A 26,585-nucleotide genomic window follows, 5' to 3' on the forward strand; every position below is an offset into this window, starting at 1 on the left:
TGTGCAGAGGAATCGGACAGGGAGAGAGAGGGATTAAGAAATGGAGCTTTGGAGCTTTCAGTAGTTCGCTGGCGATGAGGTTGGAATTAAGAAAATAAATTGGAATAAAAAAATACTCCATTAAAATTGAGGTGAGAGTTTAGGGATAATATCGTCCATTCATAAATATTGTGAAAGCAATAATAAGAAAAAAGAAAACAAAACACATATAAATTCGAAAATCCCTTATTGCGAAAAATTCGCATGCCACAATCCCATATTTCGAAAGGTCAGCGAATTTAATCCTAAATTTCGAAAGGCCTGCGAATTGAGACCCTTTTTCTGAAATCTCTCTATTTAATATACACTTATATAGTGTGAGTAAAGTTAATAAATATATGTACGAAAACTATAGAGCAAATATTAAATAAGCTATAGGGGTGCGTTAAAATGACAATATCTCTTAAAATAATACAATACCATCATTCCTAGCTAATTATTTGTACACGTGGACGAATAATAAGGTGCCATGTGGCAGTAAAAAAAACCTCAAGTGCAAAAATCTCGGCCAACAATATACAACACTGTATATAGAAATTTTTTCTCGACAAGCAATATCCAACACGCTATACAACAATTAATAGATTGTTGTGTAACGTTTATAATATTGTTGTGTAGCGTTTATAATATTGCTGAATATGTGGTGTCACGGTATCATTTTAAGAGGTGGTGTCATTTTAACACTAACCATAAGCTACATGCCTACATATGCATAAACGTGCGGGTAGGAAATAGGAAAATAATAAGATTATGTATAGTTTCTTATTTTTATAGTAAGCAATGTAATTATGTGAATGGAAATATGTACAATAAATAAATAAATAAATGATGTCTAATTGTAAATGTATCTACGTATAGATCGACAAGGTATCTACAATATCTCAATTGGACAGCAATCGAAATTATATGCGACCTAAGGAAAAATGTTGGTACGTCATACGTGTACTTTTCATTTAATTAAATATAGGAGTATATTATTTTAATGTTGATAGGATTAGTTCAATAACTCTTCTCTTTATGGATAGATGAAATATGTAGTATGCTATTACATTATTATAGAAATAGAATTATAAAACAAAGACAAGAGAGAGACAGTAGAAAGGAAACAAAAATGAGAGGGATAATTCTCCGGCGAAAGGAAGGAAGACAGAAAAATGAGGGGAAAGAATATGAAAATTTTGATTAAAGGGATCAAAGATTGTAATCATGATGAAACAAAAAATTCGATTAATATATGGAATAAGATAAGTATAAATTATATTTTTAATTTTATTTGTGTTGTATGGTTGATTGCTATGTATTAAACTGAAATGAATATTGGAATTAGATGTGATATGGATATATGATTGATGCAAAGGATATATTTATAGATTGTATTGGAATTATTTGATAGAATATAATGTGGATATGTAGTTGATAGAATTGATATGTTTGATATACGGTGCTGAAAGTACATGAATCATATGATTAAAGAGGATTTGTGACGGTCTTGCACCGGATCTGAAAATACAAATGGACCTATGAGTCCAATTACAGAGGGACATTCGGGTCAAATATAGAGGGACCTATGAGTCCAATTACAGAGGGACCTATGAGTCCAATTACAGAGACACCTTCAGGTAATAGAGAATTCCCGAGCAGATACCAGGCTTGATTTGTCACAGAATAATAAATTGAATAGAGAGCCATATACATGTGGATATTGATTTGTTTATGATATTTATTGCTCATTATTATATGTATTGCTTATAGTATATGATCTATATTTGTTTATATTAAATGTATACGTGAGGGGGTCGGGGTGTGACATTAACTCACAAAACAACACTACATAAAAATCTCGTGTCAAAAAATTAATGTTTTATTTTGATCGGACGATGAGAGTATTCCCTCCGCTTCGCCATAGTTGAGTCATTTTTCGTTTTGGAAGTTTCTTCATAGTTGAGTCATTTCCATATATGGTAACTTTTTTCTCTTTCTTACTTTACTCTCTCTTATTTTATTCTCTCTACTTTATTCACTTTATACTTTATACTTTATTCTCTCTACCTTTTCCTCTCTCTTACTTTTTTTATCTATTTGTTTAACACACCCAACATTCATTTCTAAAACTCTGTGCGGAAAAGTTCCGCCTCAACTATGAAGAAACGGAGGGAGTACTACCTCTATCCTTCTATAGCTGAATCATATTCCTTTTTGGGTTGTCCTACACTCCTATGGCAGGTCATTTCCATTTTTGGCAATAACAATACATTTCTTCTCTCTTACTTTATTCTTTATTCATCTTTCTACCTTTATCCTTTCAACGTTATGCTTCGTTTACTAGCTCACTTAAAACAATATTTTTTTAATTCATGTGCCAAAACGAAATGATTGTACTACAAAGGGACATAAAGAGCATGACATTAAAAATGAATATTTGGGTTTAGGTTAGAATTAGAGTTGTCAAGTGCGGGCCGTTTAGGTTAGAACTAGAGTTGTCAAGTGGGTCGGCCCAGACCCATTGAGGCCAAGCCTAGCCCAAGCCCATGTCTGAAGCGGGCTTGGCTGGGATGGGCCAGGCTTTTATAAATTTTGCTAGGCCCGGTCAGCTCACGTACACTTGCTAATTGGGCCCGGGCTGTATTTGGCTGGGCCAGCTGGACTTTGTTTAAATTTTTTGTATATGTATTTTAAATAAATGCTAAATATATTATTAAGGAAAAATAAAACATATAACTTGTATTTATATATTATTTAAACTAAATTTAATCTTATTTCATGTTCTCGATTCTATCTAAAATTAAGTGCATAACTAAAAGAGGAACCGATATAGTTAGTTTTGTTAGCATCGATGGCATAAACGTTGATTTTGCATTTTTAAAACTATAAGGTATGAACTAACTAATAAATTTAAAAAATTCTACAATTATTCATTAAATATTAAAATTTGAATTTAAAGACAAACTTCAGAATCATCTTTTTTACATATTGAATGAAAAAAATTAGATGCAGTCAAGATTTAATGTTGCATTCATGATATAGTTGAAAACTTGTCTAGATATTAGACTATTACTGTTTGAGTTCATTCATCGACATAAAACAAATTTGAACGATATAGAAAAGATTAACATGTCTCATGCATAAGATTACATACATAAATAGAGAAATATACTTTTTTAGTGATTAATCACCTAACTACATTAAAAAAACTAATTATATAAGATGGGTCTTTGATGGGCCTGGTCCTGGGCCGGATCTAGGTAGGGCTTGTGCCTGGGCCGAGCCTGGGTTTACAAAATAGCCTAATTAGAGCTCATCTCAACTAATGAGCCCAACCTACCGCTTTGTTTTACTAATGGGTCGGGCCTGGACCAGCCCATACCAGGTTTGGACCGCTCTGACCCGGCCCAGTTGACAACTCTAGTTAAAACTAAGAATATCGCATATCATATTTGAGGTTAAAAACTAAACTCTAACTTAATATAATTTTTTGGGACTTCAGTTTTTAAATAAGTTAAGTCAAACATATGCTGCACTCATGTTATATAATCTAAGATGGGTCAGAAATTGATCAATATTACTAAAATTTACAATTTGTTACTTCCTTCGTTCCATTATAAGTAAGACGTATTCTTTTCTGGCCGTCCTACTATAAGTAAGATATTTCCTTTCACGGCAAAAAGCACCACTTTATCATCTCTACTACTTTTTCTCTCTACTTTTGTTTCACTCCTAAAAATCTTTGGCCAAAAGAAATGTCTTACTCCCTTCGTCCCGCTGTAATAGAGGCGTTTCATTTTGAGCACTCATTTTAGAAATATGATACTCCCTCCGTCCCTCTGTAGTAGATGCATTTCTTTTTGGCACGAGATTTAAGAAAAAAATTGTTTTAAATGAGTTAAGTAAAAGAAGAATAAAGTAGAAAGGAAAAAGGTAGAGAGATTAAGGAAATTAAAGTACTTTTTGCCAAAAAAAAGAAAATGACTCAGTTACAGTGAGACACCCCAAAAAGGAATACGACTCAGCTACAGATGAACGAATGAAGTAATAAATAGTTAAAGTGGAGAAAGAGTAAAGTAAAAGACTGAGTTTTCTTTATACTATTCTCTCTCTCTTACTTTACTCTCTCTACTTTAACTATTTATTACTCCCTCTGTCCCATTAAAAATGCAACGTTTTCCTTTTTTGGTTGTCCCATTAAAAATGAAACGTTTCCTTAAATGGAAACAACTCTATCTCTACTTTTTCATCTCTATTACTTTACTCTCTCTTCATTAACTCACAAAACAACACTACATAAAATCCCGTGTCGATTCTCAAATGTTGCATTTTAAGTGGGACGGAGGGAGTATCATTTTTCCAAAACGAATGCTGAAAATGAAACGCCTCTACTGCAGGTACGGAGGGAGTACATGTAATGGGACATGGGAAGTGCTACTAATTAGAGTATTGATAATAATGTAAATTACATTTATATTTATGTAAATGAAACTTACAACACTATTTTGTTTAAAATATATATTATTTTATTATTTCTTTAAGTCACAATTTAAAAAAAAATGGTATGAAATTATCTAGAAAATTATGAAAGAAAATGTTTTTGCCATATTGATATGCACCTCATGAGTATAATAAATTATTATTCTACTCTCTTTGTCCAAGAAAAATATGAAAAACTGATATGACAAGTAAATTAAGAACAAATTGGTAAACTAAGAAAGATGAGGAGAATGGTATTATGGTAAAGTAATAGAGATGAGGAGAATGATAATTGAAGTAGTGTTAGTGGATATGGGCTTGTCCAAAAAAAAAAAACAACTTCATCAAATTACACTCACGAACATCCCCAACGATGACCCCGACGCAACCATAGCTCTTCAATTAAATCATTCTGGAGTCGAATATGGGCTTGTCGTTGGCGCATGTTGCCAAACGCACGCACCCGCTCGGCCCTTTCATGGGCTACCCCCATACGGCCACTGGGGGTGGCCACATCGTGGCTTGGACCGGCATCATCATCATCGTCACTGGCCCAATCAGTCAGTGCTGCAGCTTCATCTTCGACAATCATGTTGTGCAGGATAATACATGCGTACATGATATCAGCGATGCATTCCATATGCCACAACCGCGATGGACCCCTCACTATCGCCCATCTATTCTGGAGCACACCAAATGCACGCTCCACATCCTTGCGCGCTAGCTCCTGACGACTCTCAAAGTATTTCTTCTTTACTTCAAATGCGCATCTAATCGTCTTCATGAAGACATGCCACATAGGATAAATCTCATCCGCCAAATAGTAGTCTATGTTGTGCTGGTTGCCGTTGGCGACAAAACTGACAGTCGGACTAACACCAAGTTCTTGGTCGTTGAAAAGGGGTGACGACTGTAGGACATTGATGTCGTTGTTCAAACCGACTACTCCAAAGTATGCATCCAAATCCACAGCCGGTAGTCAGCTACCGCCTCAAGGACAATCGTGGGATGCTTGCTCTTGAAACCGGTTGTGTACAACCCTTTCCAGGCGGAGGGGCAGTTCTTCCATTCCCAATGCATACAGTCTATGTTGCCCAATATTCCCGGAAACCCGTGCTGATCCCCGTGCATATTCATCAGATCTGGCAGTCTTGGGGGTTAGGCTTCTGAAGATAGGTATCCCCAAATATCTCCCTAACGCCTTGACAAAAAAACTCCAGACATTCGCGGGCAGTTGACTCGCCGATGTAAAGGTACTCATCGAACATGTCGGCCGTACCTCTGTATGCCAGCTGCCAGATTGCTGTCGTGCACTTCTGAATGGGCGTGTGGCCGGGTTTACCGACTGCATCCTCTTTGATCCTGAAATATTTATACCTACGCTCTAAAGCGCCAACAATACGAAGAAACAATGGACGCCTCATTCTAAAACATCGGAGGAATAAGTTGTCCCCAAACCGCGGCTCTGGAGCAAAGTAATCTGCGTACAACCGATAGTGTGCAGCGATGCGGTCCCGAGGTATTTGAGTTCGATGATGGATGGGTCGAGGTACCGCCGGATGTCGCTAATGCTGCATGGCTGCTTGTAACACCCGATTTATCTCCCTAGACATAACGGCACGCTGCTCATCCCTAACGATCTAGCGCCAATCTGGAGCACCGCTACCACCCGCACCACTACCACTACCACTACCACTTCCACTTCCACTTGCCATTGTAAGAAACATAGAGAGAGAGAACCTTGTTAACACTAGTGGTGCGAATGAATTGAAGTTTAACGAGCCGTATATATAAAATTTGAAAAAAAAAAAAACAAAATCAAAATTATCGGACGTCCGTCGCCGACGTCCGCCGCTGTGGCGGAATTCCCGTGTCCGCACGGGATGTCCGTCCACCTCGCTTCCTCCCCCAATGGCGGACGTCCGCCGCGGACGTCGGGCACGCAGGTCCGACGCCCGGCGGACGTCCGGTGCTGATGATGCTCTTAGTACTTAGGTTTATATCGTGGTGTGTTATATTGCTAACTTTTTAAGTTCTTAACTCTGTTAACTCATTAACGCAGTGTATTAAAAATTTCAACATGACATTTAAATATCAACATATAGTATCAACACAATTATGTGTTTACATTTAATGTGATCGTTTTGACATTTTTTATACACTTTGCTTATGAGTTAGCAGAGTTAGCAACTAAAATTAGCAATTGATTACGCCCCTATATCAATTTCACTAATTCATAGCTATGCAAACTATACAATGAAGTGTGATCAATTGCTAACTTTCTTAAGTTGCTTACTCTACTAACTCATCAATGCAGTGTATTAAAAATCTCAACACGATGATATTAAAATGTCAACACATAATTTTGTTGACATTTCAGTATACTGTGTTGACATTTTTAATACATTGCGTTGACGAGCTAGTAGAATTAGCAGCTTAAAAATTTAGCAACATAACGCACCCCACTGTATAATACTCCCTCCGTCCCACAATAGGAGTCACTCTTATTGTAGGCACGGGTTTTAAGAAATGTAAAAAGTAGTGGGTTGGAAAATTAGTGGAATAGGAGACTCATTTTCGTATATTGGTTTAATAATAAAATATGAGTGAAGTCAGTGGCGGATAGAGGTGGTGTCGCGTGGGATCGGCTAACCCCACAGCCGTCCCCGGAGAACCGCCGGAAGAGTCCTCCCAACAGCCCCCGACCCCACGACATCCAGAACTCCACCCCATGATTCATCCTCAGACCTCACACAGCGCAGATTTTCCGATGACCTCCATTGTTATTTCCTTTTCCCTTCTTTTTATGTATTGAGCTTAGGTTTGGACTTCTTAGTAATTAAAAAATACAATCAATAATTTTCTTTATAAATAAGAATTCTCGGTTTCTAGTTTATTCATCATTTTTTAATCATGTTTTATTACTTTTTTTACTTTTATTTTGTACTAGTAGTTTATTGATTATCTTTTAATCATGTTTTATTATTTTTTACTTTTATTTTAAACTAGTAGTAACTGATAAAAATTTTTTATCTAATTTTAATAAATATAATAATTGCTTTTGATCATTGATTTTAGTTATTCATTTAGATTAATGGATACACTTCTTCTATAAAGATTTTTCACTTTCGTTTGTTCTTCTAGTACTAATGTTTGAACACGAACAACGACTAAAAAATATATTCTTAACTATTTTCAATTAAATAACTTAAGTTAGCTTCAAAATATAAATACTTATAGAAGTCAATTATCGCGCTTAATATAAAATAGAAAAATAGAAATATTTCGTAATGTATTTTTATTTCTATTTTATATATTTAAATATTACTCCCTCCGTCCACAAAAAATAGATCACTTTGTGTATGACACAGGTTTTAATGTAGAATTGGTAAGGCCATTAGCAATGGTTGGCCGATGGGAGGGCCTTCCCCATCGGCCTCATCGGCCAACCATTGCAGTGAAAGGGCCGTTCGAGGGCTCCCTCCAATGGGCCGATATATCGGCCATGGCCGATGAAATGAGATCCCATTTTTCTTTTTTTTTTTTGATTTTTTTATTCCAGATTTTCTAATATAAATACTCCATCCCTTTCATTCTATTTCCCACACCATCATCTTTTTCTTTTCTCATTTTTTAAAATAAATTCTCTCTCTAATTTTATTTAAATTTGCATTTCGCTGTATTTTTCTTTTCAATATTGTAATACAACGAATATTTTTGCATTTAAATTTATTTAATTTGATAATATATTAAAGATAAAAGTACAAAAAAATTAAAATAAAATAGTGACAAGGTGGAAATGAAATGGAATGGGAGGGCCCTATGGGAAGGCCCTTCCATTGCAGGGAGATAGGCCCTTTGGCAAAATGCTGATGTGTCATGGGAGGGCCCTATGGGAAGGCCCAACCATTGCTAATGCTCTAATGTAAGAGAGAGGAGAAGAAAAAGTAGGTAAAGTAAGAGAGATAGGGAGAAAAAGTGAGCAAAGTAGGAGAGAGGAAAGAAAAAGTAAGAAAAATATGAGAGATAAACTTTCCATTTTAAGAAAATGATCTATTTTTTGTGGACGTCTCAAAATGACAAAAGTGATCTATTGTTTGTGGACGGAGGGAATATTATATTAATTCTCTCGCCTGATTCCACCATTTTTAATTTCTAGATCCGCTATTGAGTGAAGTGAATTAGTGGAATGTGAAACCTACGTATCATTTATGGTAAAAATGAAGTGACTCTTATTGTGAGAGAGACCAAAATGACAAAATGTGATTCTTATTGTAGGATGGATGGAGTACTATGTAATTTGTACCGTATATTCGCGGTTAAATTTAGTATTAGTAAAAAAATTCAATAAAAAAAATTCTGATTGTAAGTTCCGTAATTAACAACATCGTAAATTTACTGAAAAAAACGGATGTTCGTTGATATACCAACCCATCACGTAATCAAGAATCAAAGAATAAATATAATTTAATAAAAAAATAAAAAATATGGGATGATACAGTACATAGAGTATCATCACTAAATCCAATTTGTAAGTGTATATCTAATTTAATTGATAGCCAAGCCCTAATAAGTTGGATGTCATTATAAATTAGCCCCCAATTAATTAATTAAGCGGTAATTATGTTTAAAAGCGAGGCTCTCGTCCTAATCAGCCTTCTAAACATGTCGTCCAGCTCAGCAGCCATGTCATCCACCACCATCTCCACCTTCTCCAGCCTCTTCATCATCGTACGGACATCGGACACGTCACACTTCTCCCAGAAGCTTAAACTGTCCACCCGGGTCAGCTTGATCCGGAATAACGGGTCCCTCCGACTCGACTCCGCCTTCCGACCCGGATGCGGGATTGCAATCAGCGTCATCAGCGACCGCACCATCGCGGTCGTCGTCGCCCTCACTTCGGTCAAGAGCCTGACTACTGAAGCCAGGCTCTGCTGCTTCTCCTCCTCTGCCGCGGAGGCCGAGGAGGAGAAGGTGCTGCGCTCCATCCCCTTCAGGGAGTCGAGCCTTTTCATTATCGCTTTCTTCAGCTGCTTCCGCGGGAGGCGGTGGGTGGCGATGCTTCCGCCGGAGTGGTCGGCGGCGCCGGCGATGCGGCGGAAAGCCGCCTGCAGGCTCTGGAGGTGGTCTTTCGCGAGGAGGATGAGATCCTTTGCGGCGGCGCACGAGTCCGCCATTTTCAGCGACGCCTCCGAGACGTCGTTGGCCAGCTTCTCCTGCCGCCGGTCGCTCACGGCCAGCTTCATGTCCGGCAGACTCAGTAACTCGTTGACTGAGTCGTGGAACTCGTTCAAAGATGCGAAATCGAATTCTACTTGTGACATTTTTTTTTCCTTGATTTGGGATTTAAATGAAATTAATTTCGTGATTTGAATCCTATTTATAGGGACGAGTGATCAAGATTTTGAATAGTAGGGGAGCTATTCTTGACTTGGGAAAAAAACAGAGGAATTTTGGTTGATCACGTAGTTTGTGGTTGAGGATTATGACTTGTTACATCGGTTACAGTATTTAAATTGGGATTAATTAGATTTAAAAAAATGAGGAGGAAAAGGTATGGAAATTTCGTGTGTTTGTACGGTTGTGGTAATTGTCAACAGCTATGGGACCAAATTAAGCAGCTGGAATTTGCGTCGCATTTGCACAGTGCATTAGTCTATGTATTTAAAGATTTTGTGGTGTCAATTTTGGGGTTGTGTGTGTGAACATTTTTGTGATACACGTGAGGAAATAAGAATTGCAACATTTAATAATATCAAGTTGGGAGAATTGTTTATTAAACAAGGTGTAGACAGATCTAAAATTAATTGTGCATTGGATTAAATTTTAATTGATGTGATCCAGCTAAATTGTGTGATTTCGGAAACCTTGTGTATGAAAAAGTGGGGTTTATCTATTTTGTTTGTCCTCTCTTCGAATTAGAAAGAAAAAAAAATCAATTTCGATTTTAATTATAGTCTAAAATATTTGTTTATTGGATAAAAGGCTCAAACAGTAAAGGTGATGAACATTAAAAGTACAAAGTTCAACCGAAGTAAAAGAACTAAAAATGAACAACAATATCTAAACAAGACTGACATTTAGCCAAAAAATCAAAGACAAAAGAGGAGCGACTAACAAAACCAAGACCAACACATCTCCCACCAACTAATAAAGAAACAAATAAAATGCAACTTACAACACAACCATCATAAGCCGAGAGAAAAGAGGGCAAAAGAAGCAAGATGAAGTTCACCTTTGTATCACTCGACAAGTGGTACTAATTCATCGATAGACAACCTTCTTAACGCTGACCAACTCGTCGCACAATTCTCTTGGTAGAAAAGGAAACTTTGGGCATCGGCCTTTAATCCATGAGTCAAGTCTTTAAAGAATGAGTCTTCTTTCAACATCCAGTTTGGTTCAAATATTAGGAATATTACTTGTTTCTAAGCCACGAACCACGAAATCACATAGAAAAGGGATGCTCACACCTTCTTATCAAAATTGTAGAAATATGCATCAATCCAAGTGAGAATGCACAAGATCTGATCTTTAGGCTAGCTAATGAAAGATTCCATTAATTAAAACAAAAATTACACAAGTTATTCTCTTCTAGTTCCCGTGCATTTGCCCCAAAAGAATCACTTTGCGTTTGGATGTGAAGCTTACCACCATTTTTGGCAATTTGAAGTGGCTTAGACATTACATCGGAGGTTATTGAGGACTGCCTTAATAAAAATCAGTCTTCCTGCTCCAAAAAATGTTTTCATTTTACACATTGCAAATCTCTTCAACACATTATCAAGCATGAGATCCCATGTGCCACTCTTTTTCGGGTTGGCACCCAACGGGATACCAAAGCAGGTGATTGGTAATTTAGCGGCTCCACACTTGATTGTAGCCAAAGTATACATTAATCCACCCATTTTCACACCTTAAAGGAATGAATACAAATTTTTTGTACTTAATTCTAAGTCATGTCATTGATGCGAAGCACTTAGAGCATTATTTTTAATTGTTCAAAATAATCTTATCAATAAGGGTGGAGAAAATTGCGTCATCTATAAATCAAAGATGTGTGATTAGTTAGACCACTATTCCAATTTTAATTCTTTCTAAGAATATCTTGAAATTTAATTCAAAATATATATTTAATTTAAAAAATAGCATAAATTTTCATTAAAGATGTAAAAAAAGGGTAAACACTTAATATACATAATTTCCCCTTGTCCACCATTATAATCGCATTTCTTTCTAATATTTAAGAAAAAGTAGGTGTAAAAAAGTTAGTGAAATATAAGTGACACTATTATATTGTAATGTTAGTTTTAAATGAAATATGAGTTAAATGAGTTAATGATATATAACGTCTATTCTCATTTGTATTGGAAATAAATCGGGACTCGTATTCATAGATGGGTTGAAATAGAAAAACAAGATTGCCTAATTGCGGACAGAGGAAGTATATCCTAATTATATTCTCGTGAGCTCTGTAAAAAAATGTCGAATACATGGATATAATATAAGGTTGTATTTCCATCAAATTCATCGTCCCCGCATAAATTGTATCATATGTTGGACACGACAATTTCGTATCAACCGTAACTAAATTTGATAAACATTTCAATATTTCATTTATTAGAAAGGATAACCAACCATCGCATAACATTGCTTCAAAATTTTCAGTCATAATTGTTCACATATGGACTTTTTGAATTTATTCAAATTTATAGTATTTCATAAGAATTCATATCATTTGTTTTAGTTAGACCATATTTTTAAGTCATTTTTTCAAAATGATTATAATGTTTGACTGTCAACTTCTATTGGTCCATTTTGAATCGTGATCGCCAGCGGCCAGAGAGATCGTGAAGAGTTGGTTCAGTAGGGACTCTAATAAAATAACAATACTTTTATTTCGGAAAGTCCATTGTTTATTTTTAAAAAAATGAAAATCTTATATTTATATTAGTGGTGACTTTGAAAATTCGTTAGTGCTATCAATAGAAATGTTATCTTGTACAGTGGCGAATATATGAATATAGGATGCTACATTTAATAAAAAAGATTAATCATGTTAGTAATGACTTTGAAGTTTCCGATTAAATTTATTAAAAATCACAATTTATAATTTAGTTCATTAATAACTAATTTCGGTTTCCGCTAATGCTTAATGAGAAATATTACATTATTTAAGAATATTTTAATTATATTTTGAAAAATAATTCTATACTTTGTTGAAAGTATATACTCTATCTGGCCACGAAAAATAGTCTTATTTTACTATTTTATGATGTCCAAAAAAAATAGTCTAATTTCTTAAGATGATAAGTTTATTTCTCTTATTTTACCCATTTCCTCTCATTTCTTATATTTTGCCCACTTTTTTTTCATGTCTCTTGCTTAAAATTTCTTGTACGGATCATGTCTTAATTTTTTTTGTACGGGTCTATGTCATTATACAAGTATGGATGGATGTCCTCCTTATTAGACTTGATAAATACATTACAAAACTGATGAATATATAGGAATAATTATTTTCTATCTCCATATTTTCAAATAGAAATTGAGAGTAATATTAATTAATTGTCCTCGTTGAACTATAATTTAATTATTAAAAATTCTCTTGTCTAATTAGATAGAAGTGTCGAAGTCATACCCATAAACTTTTCAACTTAGAAATGAACTGTTGCTTTTTGGATATATTTCTTATTAGCTAGCTTATTTTTGATCTTGTTGGACACGTCAATTTATAGAATTAGAACTCCATTATTTATTTTGAAAAGTAAACAAACGACTTCAAAGTAGTCTTTTGAGCCTAAAAATGAAAGAATAGAAAAACGGTGGTAGCTTTGCGAATTTTCTAAATGTCTCTTCAAATCTTAATACTACTGTATTTGATAGCAGTAGTATTAATTTATTGTCAAACATTTCCTCTAAGATTTTTTTAAGTTTTCAAGTTCTAAGGTTACTGTGTTTATTAATAGTTGATTATTTTAATAATGTTTCAAAGTTTTATATGCTACTACTATATTTTATCCGACCCACTTTTATTGAAAATTATATTCTAAATTATTTTTAGTTCTTTTATCTACTTTTTTCTCTTTCCGACAAAAATATGCACGTACACTATGCACTTTTGTTGTACACAAATTTTAATGTATAATTGGTAAAGTAAAATAGAGATAGAAAAAAATGTGTAATTAAAGTATTGTTAGCGGAGAATATGTCCCACCTTATTAGAGTAAAACATAATTCTCAAAATTAAAAATTACATATTCTGGTGGGACAAGCTAAAAAGAAAAAAAAGTGCATATAACCGTGAGAGATGAAGGCACTATAATAGTTTTCATACTTGTGCAAAAAATATTGAAGAAACCAAATTAAATCAACATTAAATTTTATCAAATCAAGAAATACAGTTTACATGTAAAGCAAAAGTAAATAGAGAACGGTGCTTCAACAAATAAATACATTAAAAAAGCAATATTTGTCGATAGAATTTTTATAATAAATAAAAATGCAACCAATCCGTACATTATTTAGATACAATGTACATTGATAGTATATGAACCTTTTAAAGTAATTAGAATGAAATTAAAATATAGTGAACCAACATACATCTAGATGCATTCTGCTTATTTTAATAAAGCATGCTATGTTACAGAGTAGTACTATACTTTATTTTCTAGATCCTCGTAGTTTCATTAGATCTATACTAGTATTAAAATGAAAAAAAAATGTAAAGGTTCTAACGAAATTAAAAGTAAAAATAGAAGGATCTCTAAATATTTTCCATTTTATTTTTGTGTTTCATTTTAATATAGTGTTAGTACATAGAATTTTGTCAACTTAGAGCACTCCCAATGGCGACGGCGAAAATCCGGCGATTTTTCGCCGGATATCGCCGACTTATCGCCGGCCATTGGGAGGAGTTCGGCGATTTTTCGGCGAAATTCCTACCGATTTTACGCCAAGCGGCGTTTTAACGCTGGGCTATCGCCGGATCATCGCCGGCCACTGTGGGGAGCGAACATCGGCGATGATCAATTTTTTTTTTTTTTTTTTCCTCAACGGTCATATTCTAATTTCCACCCCTATAAATATTTCATCCTCTTCCTCCATTCATCACCCACAAACTTCATTCACACAAATTTTCAATCTTTTTTCTCTCCATCTTTATTAAATGAGTTCTGATTCATCGTCTCGTGCTCAGTCCGACGAGGAAATATCACATTCTTCTTCCGAAGAAGAGGTACCTCCCGCTCCCACCGGATGGGATGTAGCGGGTTTTGCCAACAACCCAATCAACAACTATATCTCCCGCTACATACAAAGCGAGATCGCTCGAATGCAGCAGCCACCCCCCCAACGGCCAATCCGCCGGCGGCGCCGATACATCCCTCGCAACCACACTGGTGCGCACGATCGGCTGTTCGCCGATTATTTCGCGGAGGAACCACGTTATCCGGCAGATGTATTTCGTCGCCGGTTCAGAATGCGCCGCTCCCTCTTCCTGCGCATTGTTAATGCGTTGTCCGCGCGTTACCCCGAGTTCCGGCTCCAGCGAGACGCAGCAGGGAAGCCCGGACTATCGCCCCTACAGAAATGCACTGTTGCCATCCGGCAGTTGGCATACGGAGGGTCCGCCGACATGTTCGATGAGTATCTGCAATGCGGCGAGACGACTAGCAACGAGTGCCTGAAGAATTTCTGTCAGGGCGTGCGAGAGATATTTGGGGAGCACTACCTTCGCTCGCCGGACGCAGCTGACTGCCAGTTCCTACTGGATTGGCACTGGGATGCTCGGCAGCATCGACTGTATGCACTGGCAGTGGAAGAACTGCCCAACCGCGTGGCGAGGCCAGTTCACTACCGGCTACAAAGGTACGCATCCCACCATCATTCTTGAAGCCGTTGCCGACCAACGGCTTTGGATTTGGCATGCTTATTTTGGTATAGCCGGGCCGAACAACGACCTAAATGTTCTCAATTCCTCGCCCCTTTTCAACGAGCGGATCAACGGGTTAGGCCCCTCCATCGAATTCACGGCCAATGGCAATGTGCATAACATGGGGTACTACCTGGCTGACGGCATCTATCCGCAATGGCCCGTGTTTCTGAAGACGATCAGATGCCCACTCGGAGATAGAAGAAGGTATTTTGCCCAAGCGCAAGAGTCTGCGCGCAAGGATGTGGATAGGGCATTTGGGGTGCTCCAATCGCGATTTGCACTGGTAAAGGGCCCGACGCGCTTTTTCTACCAGGGGGATATTGCCGATATCATGTATGCGTGCATCATCATGCATAACATGATCATCGATGATGAACACGAAGGCGTCCTCGACGTCACCAACGACCCAAGTGTTGCATCATCGAGTCACGGTGTCTCAACCGAGTCCGCCCGCCAGGGTGTACCGCACAACGAACATGAACGGTTCCAGGCGTTCATGGACATACACCAGAAGGAGGCCCATCAAGCACTACAACACGATATCATCGAAGAATTGTGGGCAAATAGAAACCGCGCCCACCGCCCTTGAATTTTTTTTTCTTTGAATTTTTTTTTTGATTTTTTTTTTCCATTCGTGTACTTTTTTTTTTTTTTAATTTTCTTCGTTGTAATGTGTACCCGTGTTTAATACAACGAACTTTATTACTATTATTTGTTTTATCTTATAAATTAAATAAGCTAGCTTTATTATATATAAAAATAAAACAATTAAATTAGTGATGATGTAAAAATGAAATGTTGAGTTAGGGAGAAATAAGGGAGAAACCATTGCAGAGGTTGGCTAAAAGTTGGCTAAAAACTGGGGATAAATTTTGGTGCTGATGTGGCGCTGATGTGGCAGGAGTTAGGGAGAAATAAGGGAGTTTATCCCCAAACCATTGGGAGTGCTCTTATAAATAATAATCGAAAAGTAGTACTCCCTCCGTCCCAAGGTATTAGACCAACTTTCTTTTTTGGGATGTCCCAACATATTAGACTCGTTTCCTTTTTTAGCAAAAAGCATCAATCTTATTTTATTCTCCACCTACTTTTTTCTCTCTTCTCTCCCCTACTTTTTCCCTCTCTCATACTTTACTCTCTCCACTTTAACTATTTAAATATCAATTCCTTAAATCATGTGCCCAAAAGAAGTGAGTCTAATACTCCGGGACGGAGGGAGTACTAGTAACTATCAATTACTCCCTCCGTCCCGGCTAAGATGACACATTGCTTAGCCGGCACGGGAATTTATGAGTTATTGATTAAAATGTTTAATTGGAGAGAGAGAATGTGGGTGTAAGTATTAAAGTAGAGAGATAAAGAAAAATGAATATTTTAATAGAAGTGAGAAAAAGTGGTTGAGTGTATTAATTGGAGAGAGAAAGTTACTAAAAAAGGAAATGTGTCATCTTAGTTGGGACAAACTAAAAAGGAAAACGTGTCATCTTAAGCGAGACGGAGGGAGTATGTCATAATATGAGTGATGTTGTACTGGATCTAGCTGAGGATTGACTGTGATTATTTATTTGTATAATTGTGGAAACATCAATGCAAGAGGATTTCAATCTGTCGTATTAATTAAATTTCACGCGAACAAAGTGTCGCAACTCAGGATAACATGTACTACTATAATTGTGAATTATTAATCAAAAAGTAATAAGAATTTTATTTCAATTTTATTATAAATAGTAGGTATTTTCACGTTCCACTAACTTACTTCACTCTCAATTTATTAAAAAATTAATATAAAAAATATTGATCAATTGGACCATATACGTGATTAAACCGATTGAATAAGTCTCTGGGCTGTTACTATTGTTGCCCGCTGTAAATTAAATATGTGGCCCGATACTTTGTAGCCTGTCTCATTTTATTCACTTAATGGAACTCACCGATGGCCGCCACGTGTGCACTTCACGCGGATCACGAGTCTGAGCCGTTGAATGTAGGATTGTACCCGGAGATGGATCCATATTAGACTCACAAGGGGCAAGTGCCCCACCTAAAAAAAAATCATTTATACTACTTTGATCATAATTTTAAAAATTTTGAAAATATCCCCTATATATGCCCCATCTCTAATCCTTAAAATATCTTCATGTGTATTTTTGCCCCATCTATATAGAAATTTTGACTCCATCCCTGGTTGTGCTTGTTTGCTGAGTTATGTACTCCGCCTCCTGCCATTCCGTTATTCATTCAGTCTTCTCTCTCTCTCTTGTGATATGCTTTGCCTTCTCTCTACACTCTCTCTCTTCTCTCATGGGGTTATCGCCGGTCATCTTCAAATCTGGTGTTAGATCTGACTTCAGTGTTAAATCGATGTGTGATTGGTGACGTTCTTGAGAGATCCTGTGTTGCGAGGCTAAGATACAAGATGATTGTGTTGGTTCGCGTGTTGAGTTGGTCGTGGTGTGCGGTAGTCGGTGAGATCTAGGGTTTCACATATCTTTGATGGTTCAGTCCATTCGACGGTTCTCTCCTTGTGACAAGCAGTTGAGATTTGGGGAGGTCCAAGACCTAGTGTAGTCACAACTGTGACTTGAGCCATTTCGTCCAAATCTCTGATTTCTTACCTTGTCTTTCACTTTGCGTTTAGATCCTCAGGGATCTTGTCTTGCTGTACTAATTCCTCTACTTAGTGTGCAGGTACACAATCAGATGACTCTTGGAGGTTAAGTTTGGTAGAAGACCGACTAAAAGCTAAAGTTTCGATTAGTGTAGTCAGTACTTAGATTACTTGTAATCTTGAGTCTTCTTTTGTACTTGGCTTGTTCCTTCTGAGATTAGCCATCTCAGTAGCGGTGTAATACAAAAGAGGGACAGTAATTAGTGAATTTGTGGATCTGATTCCTACAAAAAGCTGGGCCACATATTCCATAACTTTTTCAACTCACTATTCTTTACATTTCTTAAAACCCGTGCGCATACCAAATGTGTCTCATATCGTAGGACGGATAGTGTAACAGCCCGCCCTCCCAGGGTACAATAAATGCGGCGGCTGCTACCCAAAACCGACTCCAAAGAAGTAAACATAGGCTAGGGTTTCATTTAAAGAGTATTGACCAAAAGAATTTAAAGAGATATCAGAGTATTAAATGCAACAACTTAACCTAGATGATTAGAGGAAAGAAAAGTATCATAAATCACGATCAAAATCTCGAGAGTACGACATCATCTCCAAGTCAAAGTCACAAGGAAAGACTAAGGCATCAAACCGAAGGCAAGATGCAAATATTCCAAAAAGAAATTCTAAAGTATATAAAAAATTCAGCGGAAAACGACCAAGAGAAAGTATAGCTATGTATGAAGACACAACTACGCTTGAAGTTCAACATATCCTTTTTAATTCATTAATCTGCTCAACACCCGCCACCACTCGTCGTCATTCAACCTGCACATAAGGAAAACACATGCAGGGCTGAGTATTTTGAAATACTCAGTGAGCTCGTTGCCAAAACATTTTATAAGTTATGCCACCCTTACCAAGTGAACTCGAGTTTTAAGCAGTTATAAAAGGAATATCACGAGTATCACAAAAATATATTTTCATAGACTGGCCAGTCAAAATAACCTCCCATTTTCTCATCAATTAACAATCATTCCATGGTGCGACGAAAGTGTGGCCACACTTTTCGCCCACGAGACCGGCCGACTAGCAAGGACGGCTCTCGATCCCATTGTGTACACAGCCTGGTAGGGCTTGCGGCCCATACTCAGACCCGAATTCGTATAAGCATATCCAACAATCACATTAAAACAAACATAGGCATGGCATAACAGTTAAACCACCCTTATAACACGGAATAACATTTTGACAAAATAAAAGAGAGTTTTAAGAGTAAAGCCCACCTCGATTGCTTAGTTTTCAAGTAGTTTCGCTTTTCCGTTATCCGGCTTCGCAACCAAAGTTTCACCTTTTAATCACATAGGCACATATCACAAATTAGGTTCAATACTACTCTTACTCATGCATGTCTCATTACTTTTCCCTCTTCCCAACGATTTATCTTATCATTACTAATTAATCAAGATCATGTTTATCACACCATTTTATTTAACTATCAGACACACACTACACCACACAACAACACACACACACACACGGTACACACACACACACGCCACACACACACTCGGCACACACACATACACACGTTCCCACATCCCTTTTTATCCCTCTTTCACTCGACTAAGATGCATGAGGGTTCAAGAAGACCGATTAATCGGTTGGAAGAAGAAAAGAAGAGGTAGAAGAAGAACAAACATAACTCTTAAACAAAAATACCTCTTTAGCGAAAAACAATCGGTAGAAAACAAGTATTAGCCTTGATTCTTCAAAGTTCTTGGATTAAACGTCAATTTCTTCTCAAAGGATGAAGGATTAATGGAGTAATGTAGAAGAAAAATTGAGAGAGTGTATGTGAGGGAGAGGGCCGAAAATATGGGGGCTAGGGTTGGGGTTTTGGTTCTTATTTATAGAGTTCCACAAGATCTTTAGGTAATTAGAATAGAATATTTGGTAAGATCTCATTCTCCCAATTAAATAAATAAATAAAATAATATTGTGAAGTAGGGAAGAAGAATTAACAAAAAAATAGGCTAGGCATCTAGCATGGTATTTTCGAAAATTAGGCCTTCCAAAAAGCCAAGATTTTGTTTTGGTATTTTTCCATATAGAATAAAATATCATGGAGCAAAATAAAAATAAGGAAAATCCTCCATGAAGCAAGGTAAGGGGCGATTTCTATGCCTTTTAAATAAGGCATGAATTTCTTGAATATTGACTAAAATAAAGTAAGGCAAGATCTCTTGAAGTATGGAAAGATTTGGTAGAATAATTAAATTTTAGGTATGGAAGGAAATCAAGTAAGGAATCAAATAAAATAAAACAATTCCTTCCTTCCCAATTATAGTGATTTTCGAAAATCACTAGGAGAATAAGGAGGCTCGATTTTTCCATCTCTAAACAAGGAAATAATTGGCTCTTGGAATTTAATTTGGATAATTATCCCAAGGATTAAATAAATTCCGGAAAAATAGAAATTCTTTCTCCAAGGGGTCTAGGGTTCGAAAATTACAAGAATTAGGGTGATAAGTATTTATGGAAATTTTCTCTAATATTCTCACTCACCCATAAACAATTAAATTGCCACATAGCCTCATAACTTAATATATCACATGCCACATCATTAAATTAAATAGGTTTGACCTTTCAAACTTTCAACACAAACCCTAACTCAAATTGACCATATCAACTCATGAAATAAAAGCATTCTCGATGCCACGTCATCAACAATTAATTTTAGGGCTAAAAAATTAGAGTTCTAAAATCCGGGATGTTACAGATAGAGTAATATGTCTTCTTTTGACTCCAGACTTTTTGATACTAAAGATCAATGACGTATCGGCTTTGGACTAAGTGAGACCAAGATTAAGAACAGCAGCTTGAATGGTAAAGGAAACAAAACGTTGATGAGACCATTGCTCAAAACCATGATCACCATGTAAGAAGACATTGCTAATATCTAGGTGCGAATAAACCATTTGAAAGCAAAACAATAATCAACATGAGTCTAATGGAGTTTGGTTTAACAACTGGGCTGAAATGTTTTAAGAAAATCAAAACCAGTCGTGAAAAACAAGTCATGCCTTATCTCTAGCATTGGATCGATCCATCAACATGCTTTTCAATTCAATAAAACCTAAGTACGTACAATCAGGTTCTTTCTAGGATGATTAATAAGTGTGAAGGTCTAGGTATTATTTCCGAGGAGGGTCATAAATTCTTCGTTCATAGCAGCAAACCAAATTGGAAAGGCTAAAACAACCTTGATGGAATGAGGAATAATAAAATAGAGATTATCATGACATGAGCAAGAGTGGAAGTGGTAAAAAGTGTGGCTTAAAAATTCCACATTTTTCTCTAGTGATCATGTGATGTTTTCTGGGATCGTCGAAGAAGGAATGAGATGCGAAAGGAGTGGAAATAGCAGGAGAAAAAGATGAGAGTGAGTCAGAAGGCAAGATATTGATATCAGAGTATTGTGGGGAAAAACAGTGACATGAAAGTGAAATGGAGAAACATGGGAAGCAATATGAGGAGAAGAATTGATATCAGGGGATTTGGAGAAGGCTGGAGCAGTGACAAAAGGAGGAAAACAAATGAGATAGGTAGATGAAGAATTGATATCATGAAATGTAAGTGAGAATGATTTGAGAGGAAAAATTGATTCATCAAAGAGAATCTCTCTACGAATTACAGATTTACCAATCTTGAGAAAAGCCTTATAGCCTCTGTGGGAAGTGTTATACCCCAATAGAAGACAACACATTGTGATCTGAAGCCACTTTAGTAAAAGGTCCTGAATAAACATTGGGATGACGATGCAGTTGGAAGCATCAGAAAATAATTAGAAAATACCAAAATGTAATCAAAATTGTCTCAATTTATCCCAAGTCTTTCTTCCACTCACAAGAATATGCCTATAGGCTATAGCTGGCTGGTATCACTTTAGTTGCATATGACCGTGTCTTCACTTGAGGTGCCAATGATGATTACAATTTTGAATTTTGAGAGAGGATGATCAAACTTTGCTTTCTTTGCTGCCTTTCGCATGCACCATACTTTCATTTGTCCCTTATACTCCCTCCGTCCCTTAAAATAAGAACTTTTGAAACGACACGAGTTTTAATGCAAAACTAGTAAAATAAGAGAGAGATAGAAAGAAAAATGTATTAGTAGAAAATTGCTCCCACCTCATTAGAAAGAAAGAAATTTACTAAAATATAAATTTTCTATTTTTAGGCCAAATAGGAAATAGTTTCTATTTTTAGAAGACACAAGGAGTATTCAGTTAGTCCGCATATGTTGGCCTCGTGGTAGAATTATTAATGCATGAGTTCAGAGGAATCTGGCCCATGTCCACCGCAACACGATCTTTAATTTATGTTCATTTATATTCATTTATCTATAACTATCTAAAGTAGCAGTTGTGTGGATATTTACCAAATTGCCACAATAATGCATTTTGGTGGGAAACGCATCTATTGGGCAAAAAATATTGAATTAGAATCTATTAATAAAACAAATGATTTTACTGGAGTGAAATACATGAAATGCTATTACAAAAAAGTTTTCTATATCTAAGGCATGTTGCTGAAAAGTAAAGCATCAGGGATAGTATATAGAGGACTCTGTTTATCTTCCCAAAAATTATGCTGAGAATCAAAACATCATTATTGGCATCGGCGGATCCAGGTGGGGTCGAGTGGGGTCGGCCGACCCCACCATCGCCCCCGGACTACGGCCGGAAAGTTTGCCTTCGACCCTACGGCGTCCATCCCACCGCCCTTTTACCCAACACAGAGAATTGATGACGAGGTGAGCAAGAGATGAGGAGGAACTACGTTGTGGCAGCCGTGTTTGAAATCCGGCAGTGGCATCGCGGCAATGGAAACGACGACTAAGAAGGCGAGAATGAAAGAGGGAGAGAGGCTTTTTCAGATTTGTTTTCAGACTAAGAAGGCAAGAATGAGGAGAGAGGGATTACTGCGTCTGGGGTCTGGGGAGGAGTGAAAGTCTTCTAAACATTGTTTATTTCCAATAAATTCAAATAGAAGAAAATAGGTGTAACCATGAAAAATTGACACATTCCTACACTAGTGATCTAGTGCTATTTCAAATTTTATAAATAAACTATAAAATTTTACTATATTTCTTTATTTTTAGTATTTCAAATTAATCAAGCAAAAATGTATTGATATTGGCCTAACTACACTTTTAAACAATTTTAACCATTTAATCAATTAATTTCCACTAATTAATTTATTTAAATTAAACACGTACTTGAATAATGATACTATTATATAGTGATATTTCTTTATTTTTTTTCTAAATTTTTTACAGTATAATTTAACATTTCAACCTTATATTTGAATTATTTTAAAAAATTATAATTTTCTAAAATTTGATATTATAGATAACATTATGTCATTTTCGAATATAAATACTTAAATTAAAAATATTTTTAAAAATTACTCTCTCTGTCCCGGATTAGGAGTCACTTATTGTTATGGCTCGGGTTTTAAAAAAGAGTTGAAGTGTGTAATAAATGAAGTGAGATGGTGGAGTGTGTAATAAATGAAGTGAGTTGGTTGAAGGTGGGTCCCTTTTGACTTTTTGGATTTTTATTTTTGTTTTGGTTTATTTTAATGTAAATAATGACATTTTGATGTAATTTTGATAAACAATGGGGTAAAATTGTATGACCAAATATGGAAAATTCTAAATGTGACTCTTAAACTGGAACAGACTTTTATGGCAAAAAGTGACTCTTAATCTGGGACGGGGGGAGTAATTATTTTACTATTATACCCAATTTTTTTCCGAACCCACGATATTCAACTCTTGGATCCGCCATTGATTATTGGGCGAAATGGCTGTCCAATCAAATAGAAAGACAATAGCTTACTAAAGAAGTTTAACAATTATAAATACTGTTGTAGCATTTACAACAACTATCATAAGCTATCATATTACAATAAAAAATTGAATCTTGAGGATGTGAAGAAAGTGGTACTCCAAACAGCCGGGCCGGCTGTGGTGAAGCAGGGGAGCGGCGAAGCAGAGCGGTGGACGGAGAGGCGTTTCAGCGAGGTGTTGACGGCGAGACAGGGTCCGATGTGTGGACGACAAGGCAAGCGGAAGGAGTGCCTACGAGGAAGGTTGGAACGAGCGCCGGCGAGGCAAGCTGGGGTGCTGGCGATTCAGGGGGGAACTAGCGTTGGCGAGAGACGAGGCAAACGGGACGGGGGGCGAGGAAGGCGGCGGACGGCGGCGCAGCGCCGGCCTGAGTGTCGGGAAGAGGGTGGAAGTAGCGAGAAGCAGAGCCCTGATTTTGTTTTTAGGGTTTAATGAAATACTTGTTAGGTTTGGTATACTGAAAAGCATGTTTCGAGCAAGTTTCGCGCGAATAGAATCTTGCTTGTATACGTAAAACTCTACAATCCACTTTTAACCCGATTCAGTATTATTTGAGCAGTCTCGCACGAATAGAATCACTATTATTATTACATTGTGTTTGCTTGTGCATTTATAAGATGTTTTAAAAACATTTAAATGCATAAGAAGTAAACAAAGTCTAAGTCTTTTGCTTAGTAGACCGGTTGTGGGCGTCGTCCACTTTAAGGTAACACGGTCAGATCTATGCAATGCTTTGCAAAAGAAAAAGAAGAATTTCACAACCTAGATAGGCTTTGGCTACCTATCGTGAAAGGTTGCAATGTCAGTCCGCATATTTCTAAGCCTTACTGACATAAGATGACATTGGTGTGGTATAGCACTGAACGGATCTAACAGCAAGACGTGTCTTTATGCTATCTACTGAAAGACTAGGTCTTGATAAAATACTATTTCTTAATCTACATATGTTAGCATTGAGCATACGGTATTGATTATGCACTACTTTGACTTATCAAATGGTGCAGGTTTTTCGCAACCCAATAATCCTGATATATTGGGTAGTGGTGATTAATATCTAGCGGTGCTAGGATTGCTATTATGTTGAAACGTGCGCGAGGTGAGTCTCGTTTGATAATGTCCTAAAGAGGAGCTCGAACAGGGTTTTATTATTCGGAAAACTGGCCAGTTGGAGTTTTATTACTCTATGAATAATAAATAAATGTTTCTTGCTAAGTCTACTCTTGGAATTAATAAGATGTTCATTAATTAAGTCCATAGCAGACATTGATTAATTAATGGACATTTATATCTTAAGCGCGGAAAATAAATAATAAACAAAGTGGAAACCCGGATTACTTGTAATTTCGGATTTGGATGGAGAGAGTTCAATATTACTTCTGTAGTGGCTGCTCGTAATATTCCAATATAAGCTTGTATTAAATTGTGGGTTCAATTTAATTAGTAAAAAGCTAATTGGGGGAGCCCATATCCAAAACCTTCCATAGATCCCTGTCTGGGCCCAAAAGAAACTTAATATAAATAGGAGAATAAAGGAGACATAAATCATTCATTCATTATTACTCATATTTTTTGTCTCCCTCTACCTAGAGGAGTTCGAATTTCTCTCATAATTGGATAAGGATTTCTTCTGTCTTCTTTATTCGAGTCCCAGTATTTTGATAAGATCAGTCCACCTTGATATCGAGATACAGTTCGGGAACCAGAGAGAAGATCTGTGGTCTAGTATTGAAGATTATCACGTGGAGAAGGCGCGAGCAATCGACGATTCTTTTGAGAATCAAATCGGTAACTCTAAACCGTAGAATTCATGTTTTAGGATTTACTTTCTTTGAGCATGAATTATTTGCGTTCCGGCATGCAATTATCTGTTTAACATGTGAATTGATTAATCGCATAATCGGTCAAATAGATCCTACGTCTGATTTATTTGTTTTGTACAAGTCTTCCGCTATGCAAGGGGCACCAATCCCCATCAATACTACCAGTTTGCGTTTTGTTTGAGCTTTTATTGTATTTATATTAGATTTAGATTTAGATTTAGTGTTAGCACGCACGGACCAAATAATTTTCGGCTAATGAGCACAACACGTAAACTATTATTACAATATAGTATATTTTTAAATATTAAAATTAGAATAGTTGTTATAAATGATGTATACATATAATTAGGGATGTCAATGTAGCCCGCAACCAGTGGGCTGGCCCGAATAGCCCGCTAAATTTGTAGGGTTAGGGTCGGAAATTTCTAGCCCGATAAAAATAAAACCCGATAAGCCCGCACCTGATTAACCCGCAACCCGTTAGGGCCAGACCCGAAAACCCGATGGGCTGGCCCGGTAACCCGGTAAAATTTTCATTTTTCATTTTTTACTCCTAATTCGACACTTCGTTGACTAATTTTATGACATAGATAACTAAAAAAGATAACTTTCAATTTTATGGTAAATATATAAATTATGTATTGAATTTTTATTAATATAATAATTGTTATATAAATTAATCTCACTAAAAGAATATTAAAATTTTTAACATGCATTAAAATTTCACGAAATATCACAAATATTAGTATTTTATGATTGAGTTTAAGCATATATATCAAATTTATCATAATTAAATATTTTA

The 26,585-nt window shown here is 36.4% G+C and overlaps 2 protein-coding genes and 1 non-coding gene across 3 annotated transcripts; 1 reads left to right on the forward strand and 2 right to left on the reverse strand.

The window, feature by feature from the left end:
* The first annotated feature begins 3,101 nt into the window (after positions 1 to 3,101).
* LOC125208733 (U6 spliceosomal RNA) lies at positions 3,102 to 3,202 on the forward strand. The gene has a single exon (XR_007174212.1). It is a non-coding gene; the product is annotated as a U6 spliceosomal RNA (small nuclear RNA).
* Positions 3,203 to 4,855: 1,653 nt separating this feature from the next.
* LOC125206143 (uncharacterized) lies at positions 4,856 to 5,299 on the reverse strand. Its single transcript, XM_048105436.2, has one exon. The coding sequence runs from the start codon at positions 5,297 to 5,299 to the stop codon at positions 4,856 to 4,858; it is 444 nt and encodes a 147-aa protein (XP_047961393.2).
* Positions 5,300 to 8,939: 3,640 nt separating this feature from the next.
* On the reverse strand, positions 8,940 to 9,978 carry LOC125204874 (uncharacterized). Its single transcript, XM_048103631.2, has one exon. The coding sequence runs from the start codon at positions 9,825 to 9,827 to the stop codon at positions 9,111 to 9,113; it is 717 nt and encodes a 238-aa protein (XP_047959588.1). The 5' UTR covers positions 9,828 to 9,978; the 3' UTR covers positions 8,940 to 9,110.
* Positions 9,979 to 26,585: the final 16,607 nt, after the last annotated feature.

Source organism: Salvia hispanica, chromosome 6 (genome assembly GCF_029641045.1).
Source record: "Salvia hispanica isolate PSC_SH4W2 chromosome 6, Shi_PSC_v1, whole genome shotgun sequence".
NCBI classification, from domain to species: Eukaryota; Viridiplantae; Streptophyta; class Magnoliopsida; order Lamiales; family Lamiaceae; genus Salvia; species Salvia hispanica.